Source organism: Gracilinanus agilis, chromosome 4 (genome assembly GCF_016433145.1).
Source record: "Gracilinanus agilis isolate LMUSP501 chromosome 4, AgileGrace, whole genome shotgun sequence".
NCBI lineage: Eukaryota > Metazoa > Chordata > Mammalia > Didelphimorphia > Didelphidae > Gracilinanus > Gracilinanus agilis.
The window spans coordinates 359547994-359574307 of NC_058133.1; the positions used below are offsets into that span (position 1 = coordinate 359547994).

At 38.0% G+C, this 26314-nt stretch overlaps 1 protein-coding gene across 1 annotated transcript in view; it reads left to right on the forward strand.

The window, feature by feature from the left end:
- The window catches only part of LOC123246558, a 228958-nt gene that overhangs the window by 116830 nt on the left and 85814 nt on the right, over positions 1-26314 (forward strand). The window contains exons 27-30 of the mRNA XM_044675405.1: positions 2352-2354; positions 10656-10773; positions 13951-14116; positions 25883-26021. Coding sequence (XP_044531340.1) covers positions 2352-2354; positions 10656-10773; positions 13951-14116; positions 25883-26021 — 426 coding nt within the window. The remainder of the gene's footprint in view (positions 1-2351; positions 2355-10655; positions 10774-13950; positions 14117-25882; positions 26022-26314) is intronic.

The window sequence follows — 26314 nt, forward strand, 5'->3', positions numbered from 1 at the left end:
ATGATAACTGACATTTACACAGCGCTTCAGAGTGAAGAGAGCACTTTCTAGACATTTTCTCATCTGATTCTCCCAGCAGCCCTCTGGGATATATACAGCTAATGTGGCTGACAGCCACCCAAGTGTCTCATTCTACAAGACAGAAAAAATTAGGATGGGGGGAAGTGGAGAAGAGAACTAATATTTAGAAATGGTAATGACCATCCTGAGAGGCAGCATGCTATAATGGAGAGAGAATCTGGCTGAGAGGGAGGAACCAGGGGTTCAGCATCTGCTGATCTTGTCACCCTGGGCTTAGTTTCTAAGTGCCTCTGATAACTAAGATTCTGAGCTGCTAACCTATATTAGTAGAATGAGTTCATAGGTCTGAACTTTTCCTTCTCTCTCACTAAAAAAAGATGACTAACCTGGTAATTAGCAGAGAAAGTTTCCTTCCTGGGACTTCCCTACAACTATGAAATCACAGGTCTGGTTCCCTCAAAAATGGTCCTCTTCAAGTATGGCAGACAATCACAACCACCACCTTCTCAGACCTAGTTGTGACTTGGCTTCCTATAATTCATTGGAGTGGGTAGAGAGTTAAATATATAGCAGCAGCCTGGCATAGTTAAACAAAAGCACTGGGTTTGGAGACAAGAGACCTGGGTTTGTCCCCAGAAATTACCATTACAATTTTGGTGTGCAATTCATCTAACCTCTCTGAGCCTCAGATATCTGCAAAATCTGTAAAATGGGGGTAAAAATATGCTCATTACCTTTCAGAGTTGGTGTGAAGAAAACACTGTGTTAACCCTAAAGTGCTATAAAAATAGGAATTATTACAGAGTAGGGGTATAATAGAGCAAATAGGGTTGTTGGCCTTGGAATCATTAATTATTTTTTATTTTAATTAATTCATATTTAATTAATTTATATTAATTTAATTTTAATTTATTTATATTTTTATTCCCTTTGTCCATTTTATGTTAATCAATCAAGAATTTGAAGTACCCCTACTTACCACTTAGTAAGTCACTAACAAGGAAAGTCCATGCCCTAAAAGGCCACAAGCATGGCCTCCCACCCCTTCAGTGCCAGGCAAATTGGGAGGCTATAATTGATTCCTGTGAAGTGGGAAAGAGACAGGAAGTGACGTGGAGAAATTGCTTATAAAAAGACCAGTCCAAGGACTCCTGAGGAGGCATTTTAGGAGGAATTTGGCTGAAAAGGAGGCTTTTTCTACAATTCATTTCTGAGAGGCATTTTATGAAGATACATTCAGCACTGGTAAGTTGGGCTGAAGAAGCATTCTGTGCTGCATAGATTGGTGTTGTGACTGGAGCTGAAGGAAGAGGTTTCACTGGTGAGACCCTTGTTGAAGAGGCTACTGGACTTCCATGTGGAGATCAGAACTTTGTTGGGAAGCAAGCTGAATTTCTTCCAAAAGGAACCCTAGGGTGGGAGGCTAGGAAATATTTTCCACTTCCCTCATACATTTTCCTCCTTTTATGATATTTATATTAAATTAAATTAAATTATTAAGAGCTACTAACAGTCTACTGACTCCTAGTTTAACTTTTGTAAATAGCAACTACAACAATTCTTTTTTTTTTAACCATTATTATTTTTGTCAAACCAAATGTTTAACTATTACATTTGGCACCCAATTTTAATTATTACAGGTTCAAGTCCTACCTCTGACACATAATGGCTGTGTGATCATGCACAAATCATTCCACCTCTATAGTATTCCCCAGACATCTCTACAGGACTCTAAATACAGGAACAGCAGTGGAGGAAGCTCCTCACACTGATTAAATCCAATTTCTGAGCCCTGTACTCAGAAAGCCATTATTATTGTTGTTGTTGTCCTCTTTCTCATCTTATAGGCAATGGAACCTACATAGAAATATTTGGTCAGGCAATAAGTTGATGTCCTTCTGTTGTTTGAAGTTGGTCGAATTATCAGGGAGGAAGGCAAAGGATTGCTTTTTGTAGTAAATAAGAGCCTTATGGTATGTCAGTTAGACAGTCAACATTTATTAGTTGCCTACTGTATGACAGACGCTGTACTAAGCACTAGGGATATAAAATATGAGAAGCAAAGACAATGCCTGCCCTAAAGGAACTTATCATCTAATGAAAGAAAATAATACATGAAAAAGCTGGAAGCAGGAGCAAGGGGTGAGGCATAGGGGCTTGATGGAGAAGCCAAAAAAGTTCAAAATGAGTATAGCTGGAGAAGTTGAAGTCATGTGAGCTCATCTACTGAAGATTCACTAAAAACATCTTCCAAGAAGAGAAGTAGCAAATAGAATAATGGAAATGATATGGACCTCATCTCATCTCCACAGAGTCTTGCTTCCATTCAGTAGGTATCATGTTTGGGCAAGTAGGTGGCACAATGGGTAGAATATCTGGTCTGGAGTCAAGAAGACATCCTCAATTCAAATGAATCTTCCTCAATTCAAATCTGGTCTCAGACACTTAATAACTGTGTGACTCTAGATGAGTCACTTAACCCTGTTTGCCTCAGTTTACTCATCTATAAAATGAGTTGGAGAAGGAAATGACAAATTATTCTGGCATCTTTACCAAGAAAACCCTAAATGGGGACATAGTGAGACAATTGAAATGACTGAGTAACAAAAATATTTGGGGAAGCTTTTCATAATTATTATTATTATCTCACTTCTTATCTTGTTTGATTGAGACCAAATAGAAAATAATCCTGGAACAAGTCATTATTCTACTATTATTTTTCATATGTAGTATTCTACAGTCTATCGCATAGATGAATAAGAATAACTTATTTGTAGTTGAATAAAAACCTTGGGATGGGGCTGCTTAGGAGTTGACTGAACAAATTATGGTAATAAGAATGTAAGAGAATCCTATTGTGCCATAAAACATAACAAAAGAGACAGTTTCAGAGATAACTGGGAAAATGTATAAACTGATACAGAGTGAACCGGGGGAAAATGGGAAAACAATTTATACAGTGATGACAATACTAGAAAGACAGACATCTTCAAAAGACTACTCTGATCAGTGCAATGTCCAATTATAATTGCAGAAAACCAATGAGGAAAAATTCTACCAACTTCCTGATAGAGGAAATGATGGAGTCCAAGTACAGAATGAGACATACATTTTTAATTCGGCCAATATAGAAATTTCTTTTGCCTGACTATATACATATTTGTCAGAAGAGTTTTTAATTTTTTTTTCATTAGAAGAGTAAGTGGGAGGAAGAAAAATAAATGCGTTTTAGTCAAAAAATAAGTTTCAAAAAATAAAAAAGATCATAAACAGTTACAAAAAAGTATTGTGATTTAAGTTCTTCCTTTGTAGCTTCACTGAAAGCATCTTAAATACAAGTCTAGCAGCAGACAGGACAATAGGGATGGTATATACTTCATTCTTCTTCCACATATATCATTCAGTTAATCAACAAGCAATTATTTGTACTAGAAGGAGCAGGCACATTAACACAAAAATTTGTTAATCCTTCTAGGGTTTCCTATGGAGTGCTTACTATGTTCCCAGCCTTATGCTAAGCACTGGAAGTACAACAAAAATGAATGAAACAAGTGCTAGGCATGAGGCACTTATACTCTAATGGGGAAAATACCAGTTCATAATAAACATGAAGTACTTTGGGAGGGAATTCACTAGCAGTTGGAGAAATCAGGAAAAGTTTCTTGTAGAAGATGGTGCTTGAGCTGAATCTTGAAAGAAGAGAAGAATCCCAGGAAGTAGAGCTGACTCTCCTTAGGGATGGGAGATGGCTGGTGCAAAGGCATATACATAGAAAATGGAATGTTTTGTGTGAGGAACAGAGCCTGGTTATATCAGAGAGTAGTGGGGGATGGGAGTAATGTTCAATGAGGCTGGGATGATAGCTTGGGTAGTTTAGGAAAAATTTAAAAGCTAAACAGAGGGGATTCTATTTGACTCTAGAAACAATAGGGAGCCACTGGAGTTGATCAAATAGAGGAGAGACATGGTCAGAGCTTCATTGAAGGAAAATCATATTGGCAATAGTGTTTTTATATTATCTTGTTCTCATCTTTTTAATAGAGTTCAGATAGAAATGGTATTATTATTATTATTATTATTATTATTAATAGCCCTTTGCTCTTGATGCTTTGTTTCCTTCAAATAATTTGGATAAAATAGAATTCAGAGTGTGGAGCTATATAGTTAGGCTATTTGTTTGTGGCCAAAGAGAAAGCAAAATCATCCCTATGGGGAATGTCCAATCTTATTACTTATTTTACCAAATAAATTTGAAATTCCTTGAGGGTAGTTTTTCCCCCTCATGAAACCTGGAAAAAAAAACCTTTTTTCCACCTTTCTCATGGAGAGCCTCAGATCCTAAATTACCTAGTTGGTAAGGAAATAATTTAATTATTATAGGGTATTGGCCTTTGGGCAGCATTGGCTGTTGGCCATTTCTAAAACCAAAGAGTTGTGGATCATTCTCATGTTTAAAGGGCTGACATATGGAGATTATACCTTCAACAATTCTCAAACCACCCTCATCCTGCAATACCTGGCTATAGTATATGTGCAATAGAGGGGAGGGGATATAGGGGCTAAAGCAGATCCCTTGTCACTTATAGGAGTCCCCTTCCTGCTTCTATTTTCTCCATTATCTCTGTACTTCATGGGACAGTAAATAAGGGGGTCCCAATGTATCTTTCCATCTTCTGGAAGAAGCAACTCTGAGAACTTAATAGTCATAGAACTTGTTCCAAATAGCACCTTAGGGCTTAGTTAGACATTGAAGATGCCAAGGTCATCCACTGCATCCTACGCCATCACTAGTCATCCTGAGTTCAAATTCTCTGGAAGAGAGAGTGAGTGCCTCTGCCCAGCTTGCTCTCTCAGGTTCTCCCAGGGATATGTATACTTAGTCATTTCTGACATCTGCTGCCAAAGTTCTTGGCTGCTAGTGACTGTGCAGCAGGCGTCACAATTGGCTCTTCCCAAGTAGACAGAAATCCAGAGCAGAGTTGGGGAAAAAACAACAACAATGAAAAGGTGAAAAATAAATTGGCAAAAAAGAAAATGGCTCCACTTGGAAATACGTCTTTGGTACAGGGAGCATTTATGCTCCTCATTCCTGACATCGGCCAGAACCGTATTCCATTCACTGTTTAGAAAAGCAAGTGGAATACAGATGTCATTCTCTCATCCTGCAGCCTGGCTGTAATCAGGCATTTGTTCTTCCAAAGGGGACATATTTCTGCTCTTTTGGACATTCGGTTTATTTCTCTTGGGCTCTGTCCATGTTACAGTTGAACCCAAAGGCCTCCGCACAAGCCTGAGAACAAGACTAGATGAAACCAGCTTAGGTCTGCTGCAGGACAGGGATAACATGACTTTTCCAGCTAAGAAGTCACCTTCATCAAACTGAAATTCAATAGAATGTTGGAGTTGAGAATGATTTGATCCAAATTGCACAAAATGGTGGCTGGGCAGAATTTTCTCTTTTCCAGGACTCTCCTGGTTTTAAATAAAAAGGAAGCATAATTGGTTGGCATCTAGGGGTCTCAGGAAGATTAATAATCATACATATAATAATTAATGATATTAATTAATTCTGATTAATAATAATTAATTAATGATATTAAGCAATATCATTAAATCTCCTATTGACTATTATTAATAATCCATGTTAATGAATAGCATTGATTCATTCATCTGCTATTAATGATTGAGTAAACTGGCACAAAGCTAGCTATCGCTTTGGCATGCTGTCACTGCTGATGGTAGACATCTAAAATGAAAGCTGACCTCATCTGTGCCATGAAGAGCTGTTCTCAAGAGGCTGAAAATAAAAGAGAAGTGACTATCACAGGGTTCCCCAGCAAAGAAAATTCCAGTCTGACTTCTGGATTAACTTGTTTGCTTCCCAGTGGAGTCTCGCCCCCGGTGTAGGAAGGACCTGGAATATTTTCTTCCTCTGGAGGCCCCTCCAATGTTGTTGTAGCCTTCTGGCCAAGCTTCCTCTCCTTAGTCATGCAGTGGTTTCTAATGGAATGAGAGACTGATTGGTAGAATTCTCTTTCCTCCTGGTTGGTGGGAGGAGGAAGATTAGTAGCAAATGTTCAGCCATTTGGAGCAAGCCTGTTTCAATGCATTTCTTGTACAGGGGATAGAGAAGGAGATGTTTGAATGGCAGCAGTTTAGAAATTTCACTTAAAAACATCTTTAACTTAATTACTCTGAGCAATACAATGATCCAGGACAATTCCGAAGGACTTCTGACAAAGAACTGTTGGATTCAGATGCAGATCAAAGCAGACTATTGTTCACTTTAGTTTATTTGTGATTTTATTTGGGTGTTTTGGTTTTATATGAGTATTCTTTTACAGCAATGGGGAAATATATCTCACATGATAATATATGTATAACCCAGATAAAAACTAATTTTTAAAAATTCCACTTTTATTGATACATTTTAATTTTTGTGACATTTAGACCTTCCAATCTATCCCCCTCCCTTCCATACCTCTCAGAAAGGACTATAACAACAGCAATAATGACACATATAGAGGCTTAAGGCTTATACGACTCTACAAATATCTCATTTTATTCTTTCAATAACCCTGGAAGGTAAGTGCTATTATTATCCCCATTTCACAGATAAAGAAAATGAGGCAGACAAAGGTTTCGATGAGAGTTCACACAGCTAGCAAGTGAGATTTAAATCTTAACAGCTTTATATTAAAAGTCACATTGACTATCTTGGCCCTTTTTATCTAATGGCCAAGTATGTTATAGTTCATTCTTCCCCCTTGGGTTCTCTGGTACCTTTAAGGGAGACTGAGAAGAGGAGGGTATCTGAAGTAGATTATATAAGAATAAAAAAAGAAGAGGGAGGAAATGGTTCAGCAAAGCAACCAATATATTGAAAAAGTCTGACAATATATGTTGTATACTATACGTGTAGACTCTCACCTCTGCAAAGGGAAATCTCATGTCTCTTTGTAGAGCGAAGCTTCATCATAGTAATTCTACAGCATTCAGTTTGGATTATTCTATTCTTCTTTTTGTTTCCATTTACATCACTGCAGTCATTATGTGTATTATTTTACCGGCTCTGCTTACTTCACTTGGTTAACTTCTTTCCTTTAAAAAAAAAAAAAAAGAACAAACCCTTACCTTCTGTCTTAGAATCAATATTAAGATCAGTTCCAAGGTGGAAGAACAATAAGGGCTAGGGTTTAAGTGACTTCCCCAGATGTCTGAGTTCAAATTTGAACCCTCCCAACTCCAGACCTGGCTCTCTATCCATGAAGCCACTTAACTGCCCTTTCACTTGGTTAATTTTGCTTCTAGTGATAATAATCCACTAAAAGCATTTTTAAAAAATATTTTGAAATGAACCAAAACATGGAAACATGAAAGACATAATCTAAATGTACATATCTATTTGCCAGAAGATGCCTTTTATGATTCAGGGAGGAGAAGGAGGGGTGGGATATGTGGAAATAAATTCTATTAATAAAAATTATTTTGAATATGATCATAATTTTGAATATCAATTCATTAAGACAGCATGGCATAGTGGAAATAGTTGTAGATCAAGAGTCTGGAGCCCTGGGTTCAAGGCCTAGCTCTGCCACCTACTACCTTTGAGCAAATCACTTAGTCTCTCTCTACCTCAGTTTCCTCATCTATAAACAGATGGACTACATGGCCTCTGAGATCCCTTCTAGTTCTAAGTCAGTGATTCTCTCTTTTAGGATCTTATTCAGTGTTGACATCCCTCATCCCTCAACTAATGAGACAAATAAAATGGGGTTAAAACTTGATCTGTGATTTCCTTATTATAGGGGATTCAGATGAGAACATTCTCTGCAACCTGCACAAAGTTGCCCAGGACATTCGTTGCTTGCCTTTGATCACCTAGCCAATACATGAAGAGAGGTGGACCTTGAACCTAGGTCTTCCCTCCAAAGCTGGCTATCTCTATCCACTGCACCATGCTGCCTCTTAGTTAAAATGTTAGGTTTTTTTTTTTTAATAAAAGAAACCTGTTTTCCTCCAATTCCTGAGAATTTTATCCCTAATAAGCAATGCACTCCTTCAGCTTCTGCTAACAACATTAATAATAACTCACACTTATAGCATATCTATTTGTTGACCCAATACACCCTTTTTTATGATTTCCCCTAAGAACATAATCCTACCTTTGGCCTTCCCAGTCCCAAGCCTGTTAAAGAAGGAAACAAACCGTTTCTCTCCCTTCTTCTTTCTCACAATGGCAGAACTTCCCCACCTAAAGTCCAAGTCCCAAGTCCTAATGTTGGCAAAGTGATGGCTGAATGGAAGTTACTGTTTCCATGTCTGGTGGTTTTGAACAAAGGGGAGACTTAATTGGTTGGTGTTTGGGGCTTCCTGTTAATAGATAGTCATAAATACTACTATTAATTATTTATTCTTTGTTAGTACAGAAGCATTTCATTCATTTTATCTCCAAAAGTCCCTTTGGAACAGACCCTTTTGTTCCCTGAGTCTGCTGTTTATATATTTTTTCATGGTTCTTCCCAGTTATGAAGTTTAACTGTAAGATGATCCTTATATTGCACAAGCTTCCCCCTTTCTTTTTGTTTTTTTCCCCATAACCTCCTCCAGTTATTATAATATCCTTCCCACTAATCCATGTTCATTTCCTCTTATAATGCCCAATATTGTTGGTGGCCACTCCTCTTTTCAGTCATAGACCTTACACTTAGAGCCATTGACTGTTAGAGCTTAATCTAACCCCCAAAATAATCAAGGCTATCCTCCCCTTAGATGAGGAAACTGAGGACTAGAGAGGCTCATACTATTTCTTTTCGCTATCATGCCTACTCAGTAAATGCTAATGTATGTGGAGCTCAACATCTTATACAACCCCATGAGCACCATGAATTGGTTCTCTGGAGGTCTGCCTTGAATCCACTGGAATGAGAAACACTTCTCCATGGTCCATTTTGCTGAAGGCTCTTTAGCTCCAGGGAACTGAAAGGTCTGTGTGCTTCATCTTAGCCCTATCCTATTCCCAACCTTGCTGGCTCTAAGTGTCCAAATGGATCTTCAACCATTTAACAGGCTGTTGGATTATTTATAACTGGGGAATGTGGGAGGATGGCCAGTAGAGAGTTCATCTCTCATTTTGGCAAGATGGTTAAGTGAGAGTTTGTGACAAAACCTACCTCCCTGGTTACTTCACAACTGCAAGAAATGCCACAAACACAATAATAGAACAATCAGTAAGAGTCAGACAAGGTTTTTGAAATGCAAGCACAGCATTCAAAAGACACTGAAGAAAGGTAACCATTTGAATGACTAAAAAAGGGCTAAATGTTGATCCAGCTTTGGAGAACTGATTAAAAAAAATCAAAGAGTCAGTGGGGAGGAAGAATAAGACCCCAAGATTTGAGTGGGGGCTGGAAGAGAAAAGAGAAACAAGAAAAAGAGACCAATCCTGAATTTTTACAAGAAATCTAAAATAAAGATATGTAATCTGCTTTAAAAAAGGGGGGGGGGGCGTCTGGGTAGCTCAGTGGATTGAGAGCCTGGCCTAGAAATGGGAGGTCCTAGGTTCAAATCTGACCTCAGACAATTCCCAGTTGTGTGACCCTGGGCAAGTCACTTGACCCCACCCCCACCCCCCACCATTGCCTAGCCCTCACCACTCTTCTGCCTTGGAGCCAATACACAGTATAGACTCTAAGAAGGAAGGTACGGGTTACTACTACTACTACTATTACTACTACTACTACTACTACTACTACCACCACCACCACCACCACCACCAACAACAACAACAACAACAACAACATCATTTGATGGAAGGGGGAAACAAACTTAATAATAAAGACAGTAAAGGCTAGCAGAATGGATTAGAAAGCAAAAGCCAACAATTTGCTGTATACAAGAAATAGAAGTAAAACAATGATTTATACTGTTTTAAATTAAGAGGTAGAATTGAATTTATTATACAGAAGTTGAATTTTAAAAATGAATTTATAATAAGATAAAAGTAAAAATAAATTCTTGTCAAGAGAAACTTTGAGGCCTAATAAGGCCAACATATTGGATCCTAATATTTTTATTTTACCTATACTTTTAAGGTTTGTATTAGAATGATATAGGGGAAAGAGTATTGAGTCTAATATCGGGAAACCTGCACTTAAGTCCCAGTTTTGCCACTTGATAGATTATGTCTTCTAAAGAATCATTTTCACTCTGAGCATCAGTTTCTTCAACTGTAAAATGAGAATTATAGGATCTAGAACTTGAAAAAAACTTTAAGGTGATTTAGTCCAACTCTTTATTTTATAAATGAGCCCCGGAGAACATTAAAGGACTTGTCCAAGTTCACACAGGTAATAAGAAATTAGCAGAGTTAGAATTCAAACATAGGTCCTCCATGTCCAAAGCTAATGCCTTTTCCATTATACCATGAATAGATTTTAATATCTGCTTTCCAAGGTTGTGAGGAAAGCCCTTTGTAAAACTTAAAGGACTATAGAGTAGTTAGTGATCACCAACACTATATAATTATTAGGTTGTTTTTCTGTTTAAATAGTTATTATAATTATTGATAGTTAAGTCATTCTTGTTTAAATAGTCTACGCTTTGAAACCTAAAATTTCCCTTTAATGTCACAGGAATTTTCAGCCCCGGCCACGATGCTTGTTGTCCTCTGATGGAAGAACCTTCCTCAATTTATGGTTCATACCCCATCACTTGGAAGTGTTGATCATGTTCAAAACTCTTCCAGAAAAGGTTTGTATTTTCCAACAGACTGTGAGAAAAACAATTTTGATCTTACTTTTCCACATACCAGTATTATAAAACAGACCACATTCCTCAATTCTATTAAGTTCTGATTTTCAGCAACACCAGGGATGCCCAATGACAATTTTCCCTTAATTAACTTGGCATTTTCTCACAGATCCCAAATTGTATTTGTTTGCTTTATTATAGTTCCTCTTGGGCCTTGTTAATTCTTCATTTCTTTTGCTCTTTCCAAGACATTAATGTTCTTTTCTCAAGCTTCCAGCATTCTTCAGTAATCCTTGGTTTCCTACCAAACCATTAAAAAAAAACAAAAACCCAGATCCCACCCTTGGATCCCAGAGGATGCATGTCGCTGGGGTTACATACATAACTCAGCTGCGTCCTACTCGGGCAGGGTTGATCATGGCTTTGAGAAATTCTATCACTGGATGTCCATAAAAGGAATAACCTAGATAGATGCAGATTATGCTGGATCATAGATAGGCCAGCCTCTCAAATTCATCATTTGCAATCCTAAACTAATTATCTACACAAAGCCTTTTTTTGTGTGTCCCCCTCCAAATGCTAGTGCTCTCCTTCCCAAACTACCTTGTATTTTACTACTTTGTATTTATTTTCTTTATATTTATTCTTCATTTACCTATTTAAGAAATACATTTATGTTCGGTCCTTTGTAGGAATATAAGGTCCTTGAGAGTAGAGATTATTGTATTTATTGTACCAGTATTTCTAGCATCTAGCACTATAACTAACACATAGTAGATACCTAACAAATATTTATTGGTTGATGTCCTTTCCTCTCCCATCTCTCCCCATAACTTCCCAATTTGCAATGATGGCACCATCATCCTCCCAATTACACAGGATCAGAATCTCCTCCCTTATACCCCACATCCAGTCAACTGCCATGTCTCTCTCCTATTTTACTTTTTTCTTCTCCCCCTTATATTCTCCAAGTTCAAATTCTTCTTATCTATTATCTGGACTATTTTAATAACCTCAACTAAACTCCCTGCCTCTTATCTCTCTTTTGTCCAATATATCCTTGACACAGATAGCTAAGTAATTTTCTTAATGGAACTACTCTGATCATGTAAAAAACCATCCCCACAAGGTTCAGTGACTCCCCATTGCCTACTGAATAAAGTATACAGAGGTACCTGGAGGTACAGTGGATAGGACACTGGACCTGGAGACAGGAAGAACTGAGTTTGAATCCAGCTGTAGACATTTACTAACTGTGTGACTCTGAATTAGTCACTTAACTACTATTTGCTTCAGTTTCATCATCTGTAAAATGGGGACAATAATCACATCTACCTCACGGGATTGTTATAAGGATCAAATGAGATATTTGTAAAGTTCCTGATACACAGTAGGCACTTTATAAATGTTCATTCTCTTTCCTTCCTTCCTTACCCTGACATTTAAAGCCAAGTTCCACAATCTGGCTCTAGCCTCTCTTTCTGACTTTTATTTTTCTCCACAACGCTATCATCCTTATACTCAAAGTATCAGCCAAAAAATGTGATCTATTCTCTTTCTCTCATCTCCCATATTTATGCTTTTGCTCCCAAGGTCTTTCATATCTAGAATGGACTCACTCCCACCAATGCCATAGATTGAAACCCTTCCCTTTCTTCAAGGCACCATGATTCTCCTCCATGAAACTTTCATTGGCCAATTCTTCTCCCCGCCCCACTCCCACCTTCCATTTGAACTGATTTCTACAAGTCATATTTCTCAGAGCATTTTGCCTGGACCTCTCCTTCCCCTTATCACACTCCCTTATCAGAGCTGTTTGTATCCATTAAATTGTAAACTTCTTGTGAATGATATCTGTGTCATGGCTGTTTTTATGTCCCTGGTTCCAAGCTCAGTGCCTTGTACCTGGCAGTAACCTTATCATATGATATATCCAGTTAGCTAAATATGCATTTTTCCAAATGCCAAATTCAGAGTGTCTTCTTCTCTAATCTGAATAAAGTCTATTTGACCTAGTTGTGTTTTTTGGAAACACAATAATATTATCTGTTATTATAGTATAATTAGTTGTTTTTAGTTATTTGTACTTGTTCTTCACTTAAATATTAATATTAACTAACTAACCAATATTTAGGTTTTTATGGTGCAAATATCTACGGAAATATTTAAAACTAAGTCACCTTCTGCCTTAGTGGTGCTGTATCTGACCCCAGTGTGAGCCTGGGTCCCCACTGTGAAATATTAGCTAGGTAAAATTCAGACATATGTGGAACCTCAAGCAAATTTTATTTGCTCATGGCTACCAGTGGTCTTAATTGAGGCAAATCATCCTCCTTAAAAAACAGTGAATGAGTAGCCCTGACAGTAAACGCATAAACAGAACACTGATACTCTGATGGATCAGTAGGTCAACAAGCATTTTAGTATGATGCTGCAGATACAAATACAAAGAATGAAGCATCCCTGTTGTCAAGGAGCTTACCTTCTAATGGCAGATCCATGACTTCATTGATGTTGGTACTCTCCTGATGCTGATGCTGATGCTGATGATGCTACTGCTACTGCTGCTGATAATGGCTAACATTTATATGGTGCTTACTATGTGCCAGGCACTATATTTAGTGCTTTACAACTATTATCTCATTTGAGGCTCACAACAATCCTGAGAAGTAGGTGCTAGTATTATCCCCATTTTATAGATGAGACAGAGGGTGATGACTTCTCTAGGGTCACACAGTTTGTAGGCATTTCTTGAACTCAGATGTTCCTGATTCCAGATCCCATATTCTTCCATTGTACCACCTAGTTACAGATTGCTGACCCAACTGTGCCTGACTGTCCTGTTTAGACCCTATTCATGTTCTCCTATATGTCCTCTTGAGAACCCACCTAATTTCCCCAAGGTCTTCCTGTATGTATGGATACCAGGATAGCCTGTGGGTTGCCTTTCTCCACATAATTCACCTGTTCTCTTTTCCAATGATCCAGAGTTCTAATTTGTGAATTAGATAGTTATTTTCTCCAAAAGATATTGCCCAATAGGTACTGTAATCAATATTTATCTGGGTGTTTTTAAAGAGTGTATGATTGCTCTTATTCACGCACAATTGTTTCAGCCTTTACAGATGATGTGGAGCCTTCCTAAAGTGTCTTTCCATGTATTGGTCTTATTCTTAGGCAGCCTTGAGGGCCCTCAAGCTCACTTTGAGGATTATAGCCTCCTTGCATGACATCGTCGCCTATCTCTTCAGCTTCGCTAAACTTGGAAGTGGCAAGGAACCTTTCAATCTTCCTCTAAGTCCCAAACCACTCAAAGCTGACTGGGGAGGGATAGAAGGCATTGGTAAGTGGTAAACATATTATCTTCCATTTTGTTTTTTTAAGCACACCAGTGATGTCAGTGGTGTTTGGAGCTCCTATTGAGGAAATTCTTCTAGTAGGCCAGCTTAACACCTTCTCTGCAAATTATAATGTTAGAGAAAATTGATGGAGATCACAGGAATACTGAGGGTCACAATGCAAGTATATATCAGCAACAGGTCTTGAACTCAGATCTTCCTAACTCAGTGACCAGCTCTCTATCCATCACATCACACTGTCTCTCCTCATTTTGAATATTCTGGAAATACTAACTGAAGTTCTTATTAACTGGGAGAAAACTAGAGAGAAAATTATTGATTTTTCATAAGCAAGGTGATACCATTTGAGCATCTGCCTTCTAGCTACACAAAAGAAGTGTTTACAAACTAAATTTAATTCAACAACACTCATTAAATAGTAATGAGTCTTCCTAGCTTTGTAGAATTTTTTCAGTGGAAATAATTCTGCCTTTGGAATAAGAGGTCCTGGGTTCAAATTCTGTCTTTGGTGTCCTGTGACTTTGAGTAAATCATTAACCCCCACAGGCCTCAGTTTCCTCACCTGTAAAATGAAGAAGTTAGATCATAATGGCTTCTCAGATCCCTTACAGCTCTACATTTATGATCTTGTTTTATAGTTTCTAGAAAATACAGTGAGATTCTTAGAGACCCAAATTCTTTTGCTCTCACTGGGAAGAAGGTAGAGATAACCTTCTCTTGGTGAACAAATAACTGATGACTTTTTATCAAGAATCACTTTTAGTCTAATACATCTGTATGTGTGTTATATCCATATATATTCCTACTCTCTGATAGTATGCTAATCTGTGGGAGAGTCTGCTCCAAGTGTAAAAGAGCACATCACTTTATTTGCTTTGATGTTTAGTAAATGTCTTTTGTTTTGAACAACAACATCAAAAAAGAATTACTTTTAAAAAGTGAAGCTAGGGTCCAGAATTCTATGTTAGAACTTTATATTGACCTTTAAAGAACTCAGAACAAAAGCTTTTTTTTTTTTTGGCCTGTTTGTTGTTTTTAAAATTCATTTGGGTTCTATTGAATTATTTGTCTTTACTGATAGTTAAATTCATAATAAAAATAGTCTAATAGAATTACTTTTAGTTTTCACTGTTCCAGTGAGGTTCCATTCTGAGAGCTAAATTAATGATGATAGATTTAGAGCCAGAAAGTATCTTAAAGGTCACTCCATTTTCTGGAGTTCTGAAATTCCTTATTCAATCACAATGTGCTATCTTCTATCTCTCCTTATACCTCACTCCTCCCAATGTCTCCACTGCAATCCCTCCAACCTTTTAAAACTTTCCCAAACCATGACTCATGTTTGCTCTATCTGGAGTACCCTTTTTTCTCTTCCCAATCTTGACCCATTGGTTAACCAGTTTGACTCTTCTGTTGTTGTTCAGTTGCTTACAGTTATATCCTATTCTTCATGACCCCATTTGAAGTTTTCTTGGCAAAGGTACAGAAGTGGTTTGTCATTTTCTTTTCCAGAGCATTTTACAGATGAGGAAACTGAGTCAAACAGGGTTAAGTGACTTGCCCAGGTTCACCCAGCTAGGTAGTATGTAACACCAGATTTTAACTCAGGAAGACAAATCTTCCTGACTCCAGGCCTGGTACTCTATCCACTACCACCTAGCTGCCCTTTAAATTTATTATTATTATTATTATATTGATATATGTAATAATATTACATATTATTATATTAAAGACTATTCTTTATTCTCAAATGTCCCATTGCCAATCACAGCTTATGAAACCCCAACCTTGGATTACTCCTACTATCTTTCTCCTCCTATTCTCCAGAACTAGAAGAAGTCATATAATAATATCGTCCTGGGTGCACTATAAATTTATATTTTCTAATCTTGTGCCCCATATTCCTATAACACTTGTACCCTGAGTGCAGCAAGGCAATACTTTTGTTACATCTAAATTGATTTTCTATCTTACTCTACAGATTGGTTATTCCAAACCTTCTCTTCTTTCTATAACTTCCCATCATACCTCTTCCTGCTACTTGAAATCCTTGTGTGAAAACCTTACTAAAATACATGGAGGCCATTCAATGAGAACTTCCTCTTCTCTCCATCCTCATCCTCTCAGAGTCCATCATCATAACTCTGACATTTTCTTGTTTTCTCTAGTGATTGATGGATAATCCTTCTCCTTGCCAAGACCAAGCCTTTTACATATAATCTTGATCTTATCCCCTCCTGTCTTTGCCAGCTGATTTACTCTCTCTCCCTATCATCCTCTCTCTCTCTCTCTCTCTCTCTCTCTCTCTCTCTCTCTCTCTCTCTCTCTCTCTCTCTCTCTCTCTCTCTCTCTCATCTACAATCTTTCTTTATGTACTGGTTCTACCCCTGCAGCTTACAAACATGCCCACGAATCCCCAAGACCCCAAGGAAAAACAACAACTCTCCCTAAACCCCACCATCCCTGCTATCATCCTATATTTCTCCTTCTCAAAAATGAGAATTTTCTCATGTATATACCTTGATTTGATGGTTGTCCAAATTATTTTTTACCATAGATTTAAAAGGAATAGAATTTTACAATTGGATTTAAGAGAAATATAATTGGGGTTTGAGGGGTGGAGTGGCTCAGAGGAAATGAGGCAGTTTTTAAATTGAAGTAATGGTAAATTTAAATGTATTCTCTTTCTATTCCCTTTAGGCTAGTGATTTATGAAATCTGTGTTTATGAAAGAACTCTGAGTTGGCTGCAGAATACGGTTCTTGTATTCTGCTAGCTTAGCATTGTGGGGAGTCATAAATGGGAGTACAGATGTGGAGAAAAGGCAAGAACATGAGTAAATGTAGAGGAGGAGAAGATGCCTTGTACTATGGAGGAGGTATTGGTACTGCCCAGAAGCCAAACAAATTTAGGAGATAGAACAGAATCAGTAGAGAGGCAAAAACTTTTTTAAAAATTATTCATAATTCTGTTTTGAAACACAAATAAAGCCCCAAATCCAATATGCTTTTAGATCCTTGCCCCTTTGTTAATTTTATAATGTTATTATTGTGTTTGCCATTGAGACACACAACTTGCCTAAGGTCACACAAATAATAAGTGGAAAAATCAAGATTTGAACTCAGATCCTCTGAGTCATGTTTTCCAACTGAAACATATGGTGGAACTCCAAATGGGATGCACTCTGACATTTTTCTTTCTTTTTTTTAAACCCTTCCCTTCTGTTTTAGACTTGATAGTAAAGATCAGTTTCAAGGCAGAAGAGTGGCAAGGGCTAGGCAAACAGGGTAAAGTGACTTGCCCAGGGTCACATAGCTAGGAATCTGAGGCTAGATTTTAATCCAGGACCTTCTGTCTCCAGGTCTGGCTTTCTATGCACTGAGCTATTTAGCTGCCCCAATTCTTGACACTCTTAAATGCTCTTCCTATTATATCACACTACTTCTGAAAATAAAAATATAATATACATGATTTCAAATAGCTCTGATGAAAAGAGCTGTATGCATGAATAGAATACTATGTTTGTCTACCTCAAGTGATGGGGTCAGGCCAGTAGAAATATAACTGGTAATATCACAAAGTAATTTGTCAGTAGAAATCTAACTGTTCATTTCTATGGGTGATCTGTTGGAGGCAGACCCTGAGTGGTTACCAAAGGTTAATAATGGAAGTTTAGATGGAGTCTGGAAGAGAAGGCAAACACACGTGTCTTTCATTCTCATCTTCTCTAGGGAATTGTTAATAAAAGTGGGATTGAAGAGGACAAACATGTAACAAGATAACCAACCCAAAACTAAAGACTACAAATAGTAAATGTTGTAGAAATTGAGAAGTGAGAGAAATCAAGGCAGGCTTAAGGGAGAGGGAAAGACTCATCCAGGAAACAATGCCATAGATCCAGAGCAAAGGTTCTTCACCATCTTTGTGTCACGGGCTCCTCTGGCAGTCTCGTAAAGTCTATGGGCTGCCTTCTCAGAATGTTTGTAGATGCATGAAATAAAATGCATAGGATTACAAAGGAAATCATTATACTTAAATATAGCCCTCAAAATATATTTTCAAACAAGTTTCTGGACCGAAGGTAACCTTAGAGGGGCATCTAGTCCAATTCTCACATTTTACGGATGAGAAAATTGAAGCACAGGGAAGAGAACTTATTCAAAATCCCATAGGTAGTAAGTGTCCAAAATTATATTTGAAATGAGAACCTTTGACTCCAAAGCCAGTGCACTCTTTTTTCCCCAAAAAATCTTATCTTCCGTCTTAGAATCAATACCGTGTATTGGTTCCAATTGGTTCCATTGGTTCTAAGGGCTAGGAAATGCGGGGGGGTGGTGGTAAATGACTTGCCTAGGGTCACCCTGCAAAGAAGTATCTGGGGTCAGATTTGAATCCAGGATCTTCCATGTCTTAGGCCTGGTGCTCAATCCAGTGAGCCACCTAGTTGACCCCAAGCCATTGAACTCTTTCCCCTGAATCATGAAGCTTGACCAAATGTTTCAGGTCTTTTTATACATACACACTGCTCCCAATCTTTAAAGTCTAGATTTGCATGAACTCTCTCTTGCTCCATAAAAAACACTGCTAGAGGCTCCACATTGTGCCAGTTAAATGAAGTCTAATTTAGGATCGTGTCATCATTATGCTTCTGTTGCTGTATATGAAGGTCTCAGGGTCTCCCAGAATAGTCCACAATCTCAGACCTCAAAGCACCAAATCCATGACAGCTTCCATCCAGTTCCAGTAACCATTTCTTCTAAATCAAGACCCACCCAAAAGGTAAAACCAAGGCAATAACACCGCACTAGGACTCAACTATAAACCTAACACAATCAAACTTACTTTCTGTCTCATAGTTTCATAGATTCTGCTGGAACCTTAGAGCCCTGTCGTATAACCAGTAAATGTTTAACAACTGCCTGGAAAAAAATGTATACATGACATACTTTTAAGTTTAATCTGCATAGTTAACAGGTTCTTAACTCTAGACAATCAATAATAAACCAAGCCCTAAACTGTAGTGTTTGTTCATTTCTGAGGTATAAATGCTCATATACTTAAAATTTAACCATTACTTGCAAGCCAGTTTGAGCTGGCTCCAGCACACTCCTGCATAGAGGTCACTTAGTCTAGCTCCCTCATTTTACAGGGGAGGAAACTGAGGCCCAGGGAAGTTAGGCTTGCTTAAGAGCATACAGGTAGAAAGTTTCAAAACCAGATCCTCTGAGTTGAGCCAAACACCCCTCCTGTATCTTAATGCCTCCCCACCAATACTCACTGCATTAACACAGTTACTCAGACGACAATTCCGATTGTCCACTCACATTCTCTCGCCATCCTTGGCAAACTCCATCACAAATATATAGGGACTATATCCAGTACCATCATATCCGCCAATGATTACCTGTCAAGAAAATGCCTTGAAGCTCTTTTATTGCCTAAATCACTAACAACTATAGGCAGGTGTGAAACTTTCTTGCCTTCCTTGTTTAGTGCAGAGTCTCTCAGGAAGACTTTGGAAGAGAGAGAACTGAGATAAGTGAAGTGGAAATAAAGACAGGTGGAGAAGCAGGGGCAAAGTTCAAGGAATAACGAATAACTAGTTTAGTTGGAATGGGGGATTTATTTGGAATTATAGAGGGGGATGAGTTTTACAGGGAGCTTAGATGCTAATGAACAAATTTATGTATTTCTTCTACTTTGTATGCTTAACAATAGAAAGTTTCAGAGAGCACAAAGGGAAGGATAAAGTGGTAAATGTCAGTGATATAAAAACAAAATTTAAATTTACTTTTAAAAATTAAAAACTATTCATACACAGACGGCCCAGATTTTACTAGCTTCTCAATTAGAAGTACATGCCTTTATCACCAGAGATGTTCAGAAATGAGCTTCCTAGGAAGAAGGGGTACAACTTTGTGTGTTTAGCTTTCCTGAAAACCAGTAGAGAATGTATGATGCTCAAAAGGCCAAATTGCAAGATAATTAAATAAAAAAAGATGTTGACTCTACTTCTGGAATGGTTTAGGTGGAGGGAAATAATAGCACATCAAGATTATAAAATAACTTTTATTACTTTAAGATGGAAAAGTAGCCATGTCAGTCTATATGTAAATGCATATGCCTCCTTTAATCAATTTCAGAGCTATTTGAGGTCAAAGAAATGGAATTTTCTGCCTTCAGGGTAGAATACAGTTCAGTATAACACAGAGAATATTGGGATTGAGAGTCTCAAGATCTGAGTCCAAGTCTGGGCTCTCCTCCTGACAATTTAAATGACTACATACAAGGCATTTAATTTCTCTAAGCCTCATTTTTCTCAATGATAAAATAAGTTTAAAATATAGGCCTGTCTCAGAGGGATGCTGTGAGGACCAAACTAGAAAATGTAGATGAATGTACCCTGTCACCTATAAAGTACTCTGTAAATGTCAATGTATTGCTGCAATTATAATTAACATTTTTAGAATGTGTGTCCTTTAATAGTATTTCAGTTCCACCAACCTTACCAAAGTAAAACATGCAAATTCCTCAACCTGGCTTTCAAGGGACTTTACCACATGGCACCATCCTGCCTTGCCCAGTCCCATTTAACCTCATTCCTCTTCATATGTTCTATGTTTCAGTCAGATGGTAAAGCTAGCTGTCTATTGAACTTGGCATTCTATGTCCTGCCTCCATGAATTTGTCTGTGCTTCTCAGAATTCATTATCTTCCTTTAAGGCTCCTTTAAACAATCAATCAATCAATAGGAGTCACTAAGCATGTGTCTTTAGGCCAGGTATTGTGCTAGCAGTATGCTGGGGATACAAAGACAAAAATGAAACAGTTGCCTGTCCTCAAGGAGCTTACCTTCTATCCCAGGTACCACCTCCTCTGGTGAAGTCTTCTTGACTCCCTACTCTCTGCCCCAATCCTTGATTTTTGATGCTTTCTCCTCCCTCAAATTACTTTGTATTTGCTTTTTCACGTGCAAGGAAAGCCATGTATCTCCCCAGTATTTCTTGAACTATTTGAGGGCTGGGACTCTTGCTTCCATCTTTGTGTTCTCACAGTGCCTGGCACAGAGTTGGCATTTAATAAATGCTTATTGTTGAATTCAAATCAATTCTTAGAAGACATGACAAACTTCCTGCTGTATTTTCTTCTTTCCTCTAAGTTAGCAGCTTTGTTTGAAGACCAGGTACAACTCAAGATAGAATTGGGCTCTAGAAGGAGAGTGTATGTGTAACATCCACTTAAAGAAACCCAGGAAGGCATTGAAAGCTAAACATCTAACACATCATGCTTATGATTTTGGAACACTATAAGACAAATGAAGCATAAAATGTTTGGGCTATACATGTGTGAGAATATGCTTTCTCTTATGGCCTTGCTTGATGAAAAGAATTTCCATCTTCTCTCATCCCCATTCACATAGCTCATATATCAATCACTCCCCTTTTTGTAGAAATATCTCTTAAGAGCTAGTGAGATCATGGAGTCATGAAAAGGTTAAGAATGTGGCTGAATTGTTTTTAGTCTCTTGAGAAGACAGGGGGAGAAGTCAAATTCAAATTGTTTTGGCTATTGACTTTCCTTGAATCAAAATGGCGCACTAAAATTATTTTGCATTCCTGTTTGGTACCTGTGCCAAATGGAGGGAAGGAACAAAGAAGAGACACCCTGACAATGAGAGCCCATTTGTGCTGGCCCTCTTCTGGTCCTAAAGTGGAGATAATGCTATCATCAATATAGGAAGCCCAGAACTGAGGCCAAGATGAAAGAAAAGGTCATCATTGAGAGACAGGGCATTGTGAACTTCAATATGACAATTAGTTTCCACAAATCCTCTCCCAAGAAACAAAGTTAAGAAGACTTTAATCCCCTTTTTAGTTAGCTGATTAAAATGTTGAGCATTGCTATAATTTTGCTTCAGCCTTAGGTATTGGTCCCCCGCAAGCACAACTCCAACTCTGCCCCCAACACTCAGGTATATACAATTTCTCCCCCATTTTCTTCTTCCACAGTTTTATACTCTGCCTCATCCCAAAGTTCCCCAACAAAGACACAGATATACCCTGCTCTGCTCTGTTTATTTGTTCCTTCAACTCAGTCATGGTGAATGTGCAGCTTAATGAAGATATTAAATTGACACTAATATGTGGGTTCTAAATTCTTTTTTGTGTCATAATAAAGCCTGGTAAAGCCAAGGACCCCTTTCAGAATGATGAGTTTTTAAAAAATTCATAATGGAAAGCTTTGTTCTTCTAGTTTTTATTTCTTCTACTTCAAGTGATTACTAATAAATCTTATAAAATGTAATAGTTGGAGTTATTGATATTAATTTAAATCTTACAAATGCTAAATTCTAGAGACTAGTTTACACACACACACACACACACACACATATATTCACAGTCAATCCCTCAACTTTTGCAGGGGAGATGTTCCTAGAAAAAGTTGTAGAAGTCAAAAAAAAACAAATACTGATACCTGGAACCTATGAGAAATAGGGAGTTCGATTCCTGCAATCACCAAAAAACTAATCTTTCTCTAGAGACTACTGAAAGTACACTTTTTCTGCATATAATTCCTTTGAACAATAGCTGATAGCATTTTGATAACATTTACTTTTCCTAACACAGTGACCATGAAATAACCCATAAAACACAGTACCCAAGATAAAATTGGTAACGTGCCAAATATTTTTCTTTCTAGGAATTCCCTAGAATTCTATGGCTTTTTGTGCTAACATCCCAAGAAAAATAAATATTGATTTCAGACAATATTCTTTTCATAATACATGAAATCTGCACTACCATAAATACTGTACAGCAAATAAGATTCTTAACTTGAAAACATTTTTTAACCTGAATCTTACCTTCCACTGTGTCAGATGGCAGTGTGAGGATATTGTATTTGTCAATCTGAAAAAACACAGAACCGCCAAAGCAGTTACAAAAAAATACATCTTTAATCAGAAAAAGGGAAACAGTGCTCTTGTGGCCCCCACATAGAATCATACACACATTCGAAACACCACACAGAGCTCCCCAGCTCAGAGAACCTAGGAGCAATGTCTACAGGAAAATATACCAAGAATGAGAATTTTCAGAACTTGGTGTACTATTTATACCTTATGGAGTAAAAGAAAAACCATGGACTGGTTACATAGAGCTTGGGAAAGAGGTACCTGGGAGAGCCCTAACTATAATGAAAGAAACTAAGAAGATAAAAAGGGATACCTAAGATTTGACTACATCCACCACTTCTCTCCAGGATGCTCGATGGCCTATTGTTCACTTTGGGACAAGAGTCAGTCAGAGAGTTTCTAGAAGGCAAATTCCCATGGGACAAAGGTAAATGTGGGGTTTCATAAAACAGGGTTATCATACTACACTGCTGTAAACTTCTAAACCTTGACTGCCTTCTAAAAACCAAGGGGAAAGTTTCTGGGACTTTAGCTGGTATTGTCAGAAGCCAAGACTGGCAAGGTCTTTACATCAATTTATAGCCCAAAAGATTAAATGATGCTTTGGGGGCATGATTGCAACATAAAATTTTAATTTTAAAGTCAAATAATGAAAATACTGTATGCAACAAATACACAGGGAGCACTTTGTAACAGCAGGGTGAACAAGACCAGTGAAGCACCTAGTAGTGTTGTGGGAGAGCTAGTGATTAACTTGGGCCAGGAAGGATGCTTCCCTCAAGAATGAGGGGCTTCGATGGTTATCTTAAAAAAAAGAGAAATTTATTAAGTTGAATGCAAGTTGAAGGGAATTGAATGGCCAGGAAGAAGGTGCAGGTAAAACACTGCCTCCTCGAAGAGATGGGGTTTGGCATTCTTATATCCTTTTGACAGCAGGGACTATGTGATCAGAGATGGGCTGATGGGGTGATGTGTTATTCCTTGAAGACAAAGGGGGGTGAACTGCTCAGTTCAGGGAATGATTAGATATCTGAGATACAAATGGATGCTTATCAGAAGCAAACTGGGAAGAAGATAGCTGTCTGTGCTCATTGAAAAGCTAAAGGGAGAGGCCAAAAGGAGTACCTCTCTCAGCATAGGGTTTATGTTGTTCAAAGTCACCTTCCTTCAGCCCACACTATAGGAATGTAAGAAGAGGAATTCCTTGTATACCTTTTGACCTGAGATACCTCTGGGGTTTGGGGGTATCCACAGGAAACCCTAAAGCCCATGCCAGTAGGATACCAGGTGCTCCACAACCTTGTAACATAGCATCTTTTCTTTTTTTCTTACTAGACATAGCCATGAACGTGCACTGTTGCTAACATCAAATCAGGCAAATATGTATATGTGTGTGTGTTTCTGTTTTTCCATTTGAGTTCAATGACCTCATGAAATCTATCCATGGACTCTAATGGACTTAAGGCTAAGAACCTTTGCACCAGGTTATTCCATACCCTTCATATTCCTAAGATCCTTCATAGACTTAAAAAGCTCCTAAGCCTAAGACTATAGAGAGTGTCTAGTGCAACTCTAAGGAAACTTCCCTGGATGTTAAGTGACTTTTCCCAAGGCCACATGGGTAGTGAGCATTAGAAGTGGGACTTGCGCCTAGTTCCCCTACCTCTCCAGCCAGGGTACTTTCCATAATATCAGGCTTCTCCTTTATTATCTGGAAACTAACTAAAGACTCTTACAAAATTTACTGGCAGAAACTTTCTCATTCCCACCGTTTCCCCAAGGTGAGAGTAGGCAAATCAGGTCTCTTGCACAGCGCCTTTATTATGGTCAGACACTATCCAGAAAGAGAGGCAATGATGGTTTGTTTTTTGATTTTGAGATACTCTTTTGTACTGTGCGTATGCCTGGGGCTGCCTTTCCTCTTCTTTAGCCCTTGAAGATGGATCAGAAAATTTGGATCCCCTGAGACTGAAAAGTGAGTCTTTTAAAACCTTAAAACTTTTAAGGTTTCCTCTGATCTTGATTTTCTTATTGGCATTACCCTGAGAAAGCAACAAACAATAGGAATGATGATGATAAATTAAAAATTCTCAGAGACTTTAAGAAAGGAGGCCTGTAACCACCAGTTCCTCAGGTTTCTTTTTTTCCCTAGGCCCAGGGCTAGAGCCTTATAAATCCTCCCATTGTTGTCATTTTCTCTACAGCTTGTTCCTGTTGTAACATAAAGGGAAGCAAGTTTCTGTCTTATAGGAGGTGGAAGGAAGGAAAAGAAAAATCAGGGTCTGGCTTCTAGAACACACAATTTGCTGGCCTTGTACAAAATGTGATTAACGCAAGTTTGGGGAGATTTTTTGTTTGAAAGATAGTTTGGGGGTAGCAGCTGGGAGAGCAATTGAGAGGGAAAAAATAGAAGGAATGGTTCTTTGGGTGAAAAATTAGTATGAGACATAGGGACGAGGTCAAGTAGCAAGGTGGATACAAATAGTAAGTAATATTCATCAAAGACCCCCAGCACTTGGAGTTGAACCTAGACAGTTGTCCTTAACCTTTCTACTTATGTGTTCTACCTTGTTTGGCAAGTTGTCTCACCTCCCTGAGCCTTTCTTTTCCCTTTTTGTAAAACTGAGCTTGACAATAATTTGTACATCACAATATGGCTTGGAAGAGTCTAGATGGGGGAGGGCATCCATAAATCATGAAGTACTAGCTACATGTGAGAGATTATATATTGTCAATGTTATTATTTATTACTTATGGATTATTTCATTAATCATTATTTATTTGTGTTTTTATTATTTGTTTTTAATAAAATTATTATTTATTATGGGTTCTCCAGGGGCTGAACTTAGAGATGTACAGAGAATGATTGACAGTCTTCAGAGCCCCCAAGATCCCAACCAAGTAGCCCAGTCACTGATGATCAGAAGAGAAGTTATGTTTCTACAGTTCGACACAGCCGTGAGACACCTTATCCCGTAAGTAATGTAAATACTGTTTTAGTGATTTCTGCTCCTGGAAGGGTACTTACTAGGTGACGATCCAGGAAGAACCCATCTTAGCAAAATTGGAAAAGTATGACTTTAAAGTATGTTTAAATCAAATTGCTCCCCTCAAAATTCCCTCTCCAAATAGTCTCTCTTACAAGGACTCACCCTGATTTCTCCTCCTCTCCTATGATAAGAATTGTTCTTTTCTTTATTTGTTGTTTTAGAAGTGATTTCAACTACATCTTCTTTCTACTCCCTGGCCTCCTTTTCCATTATTTTCC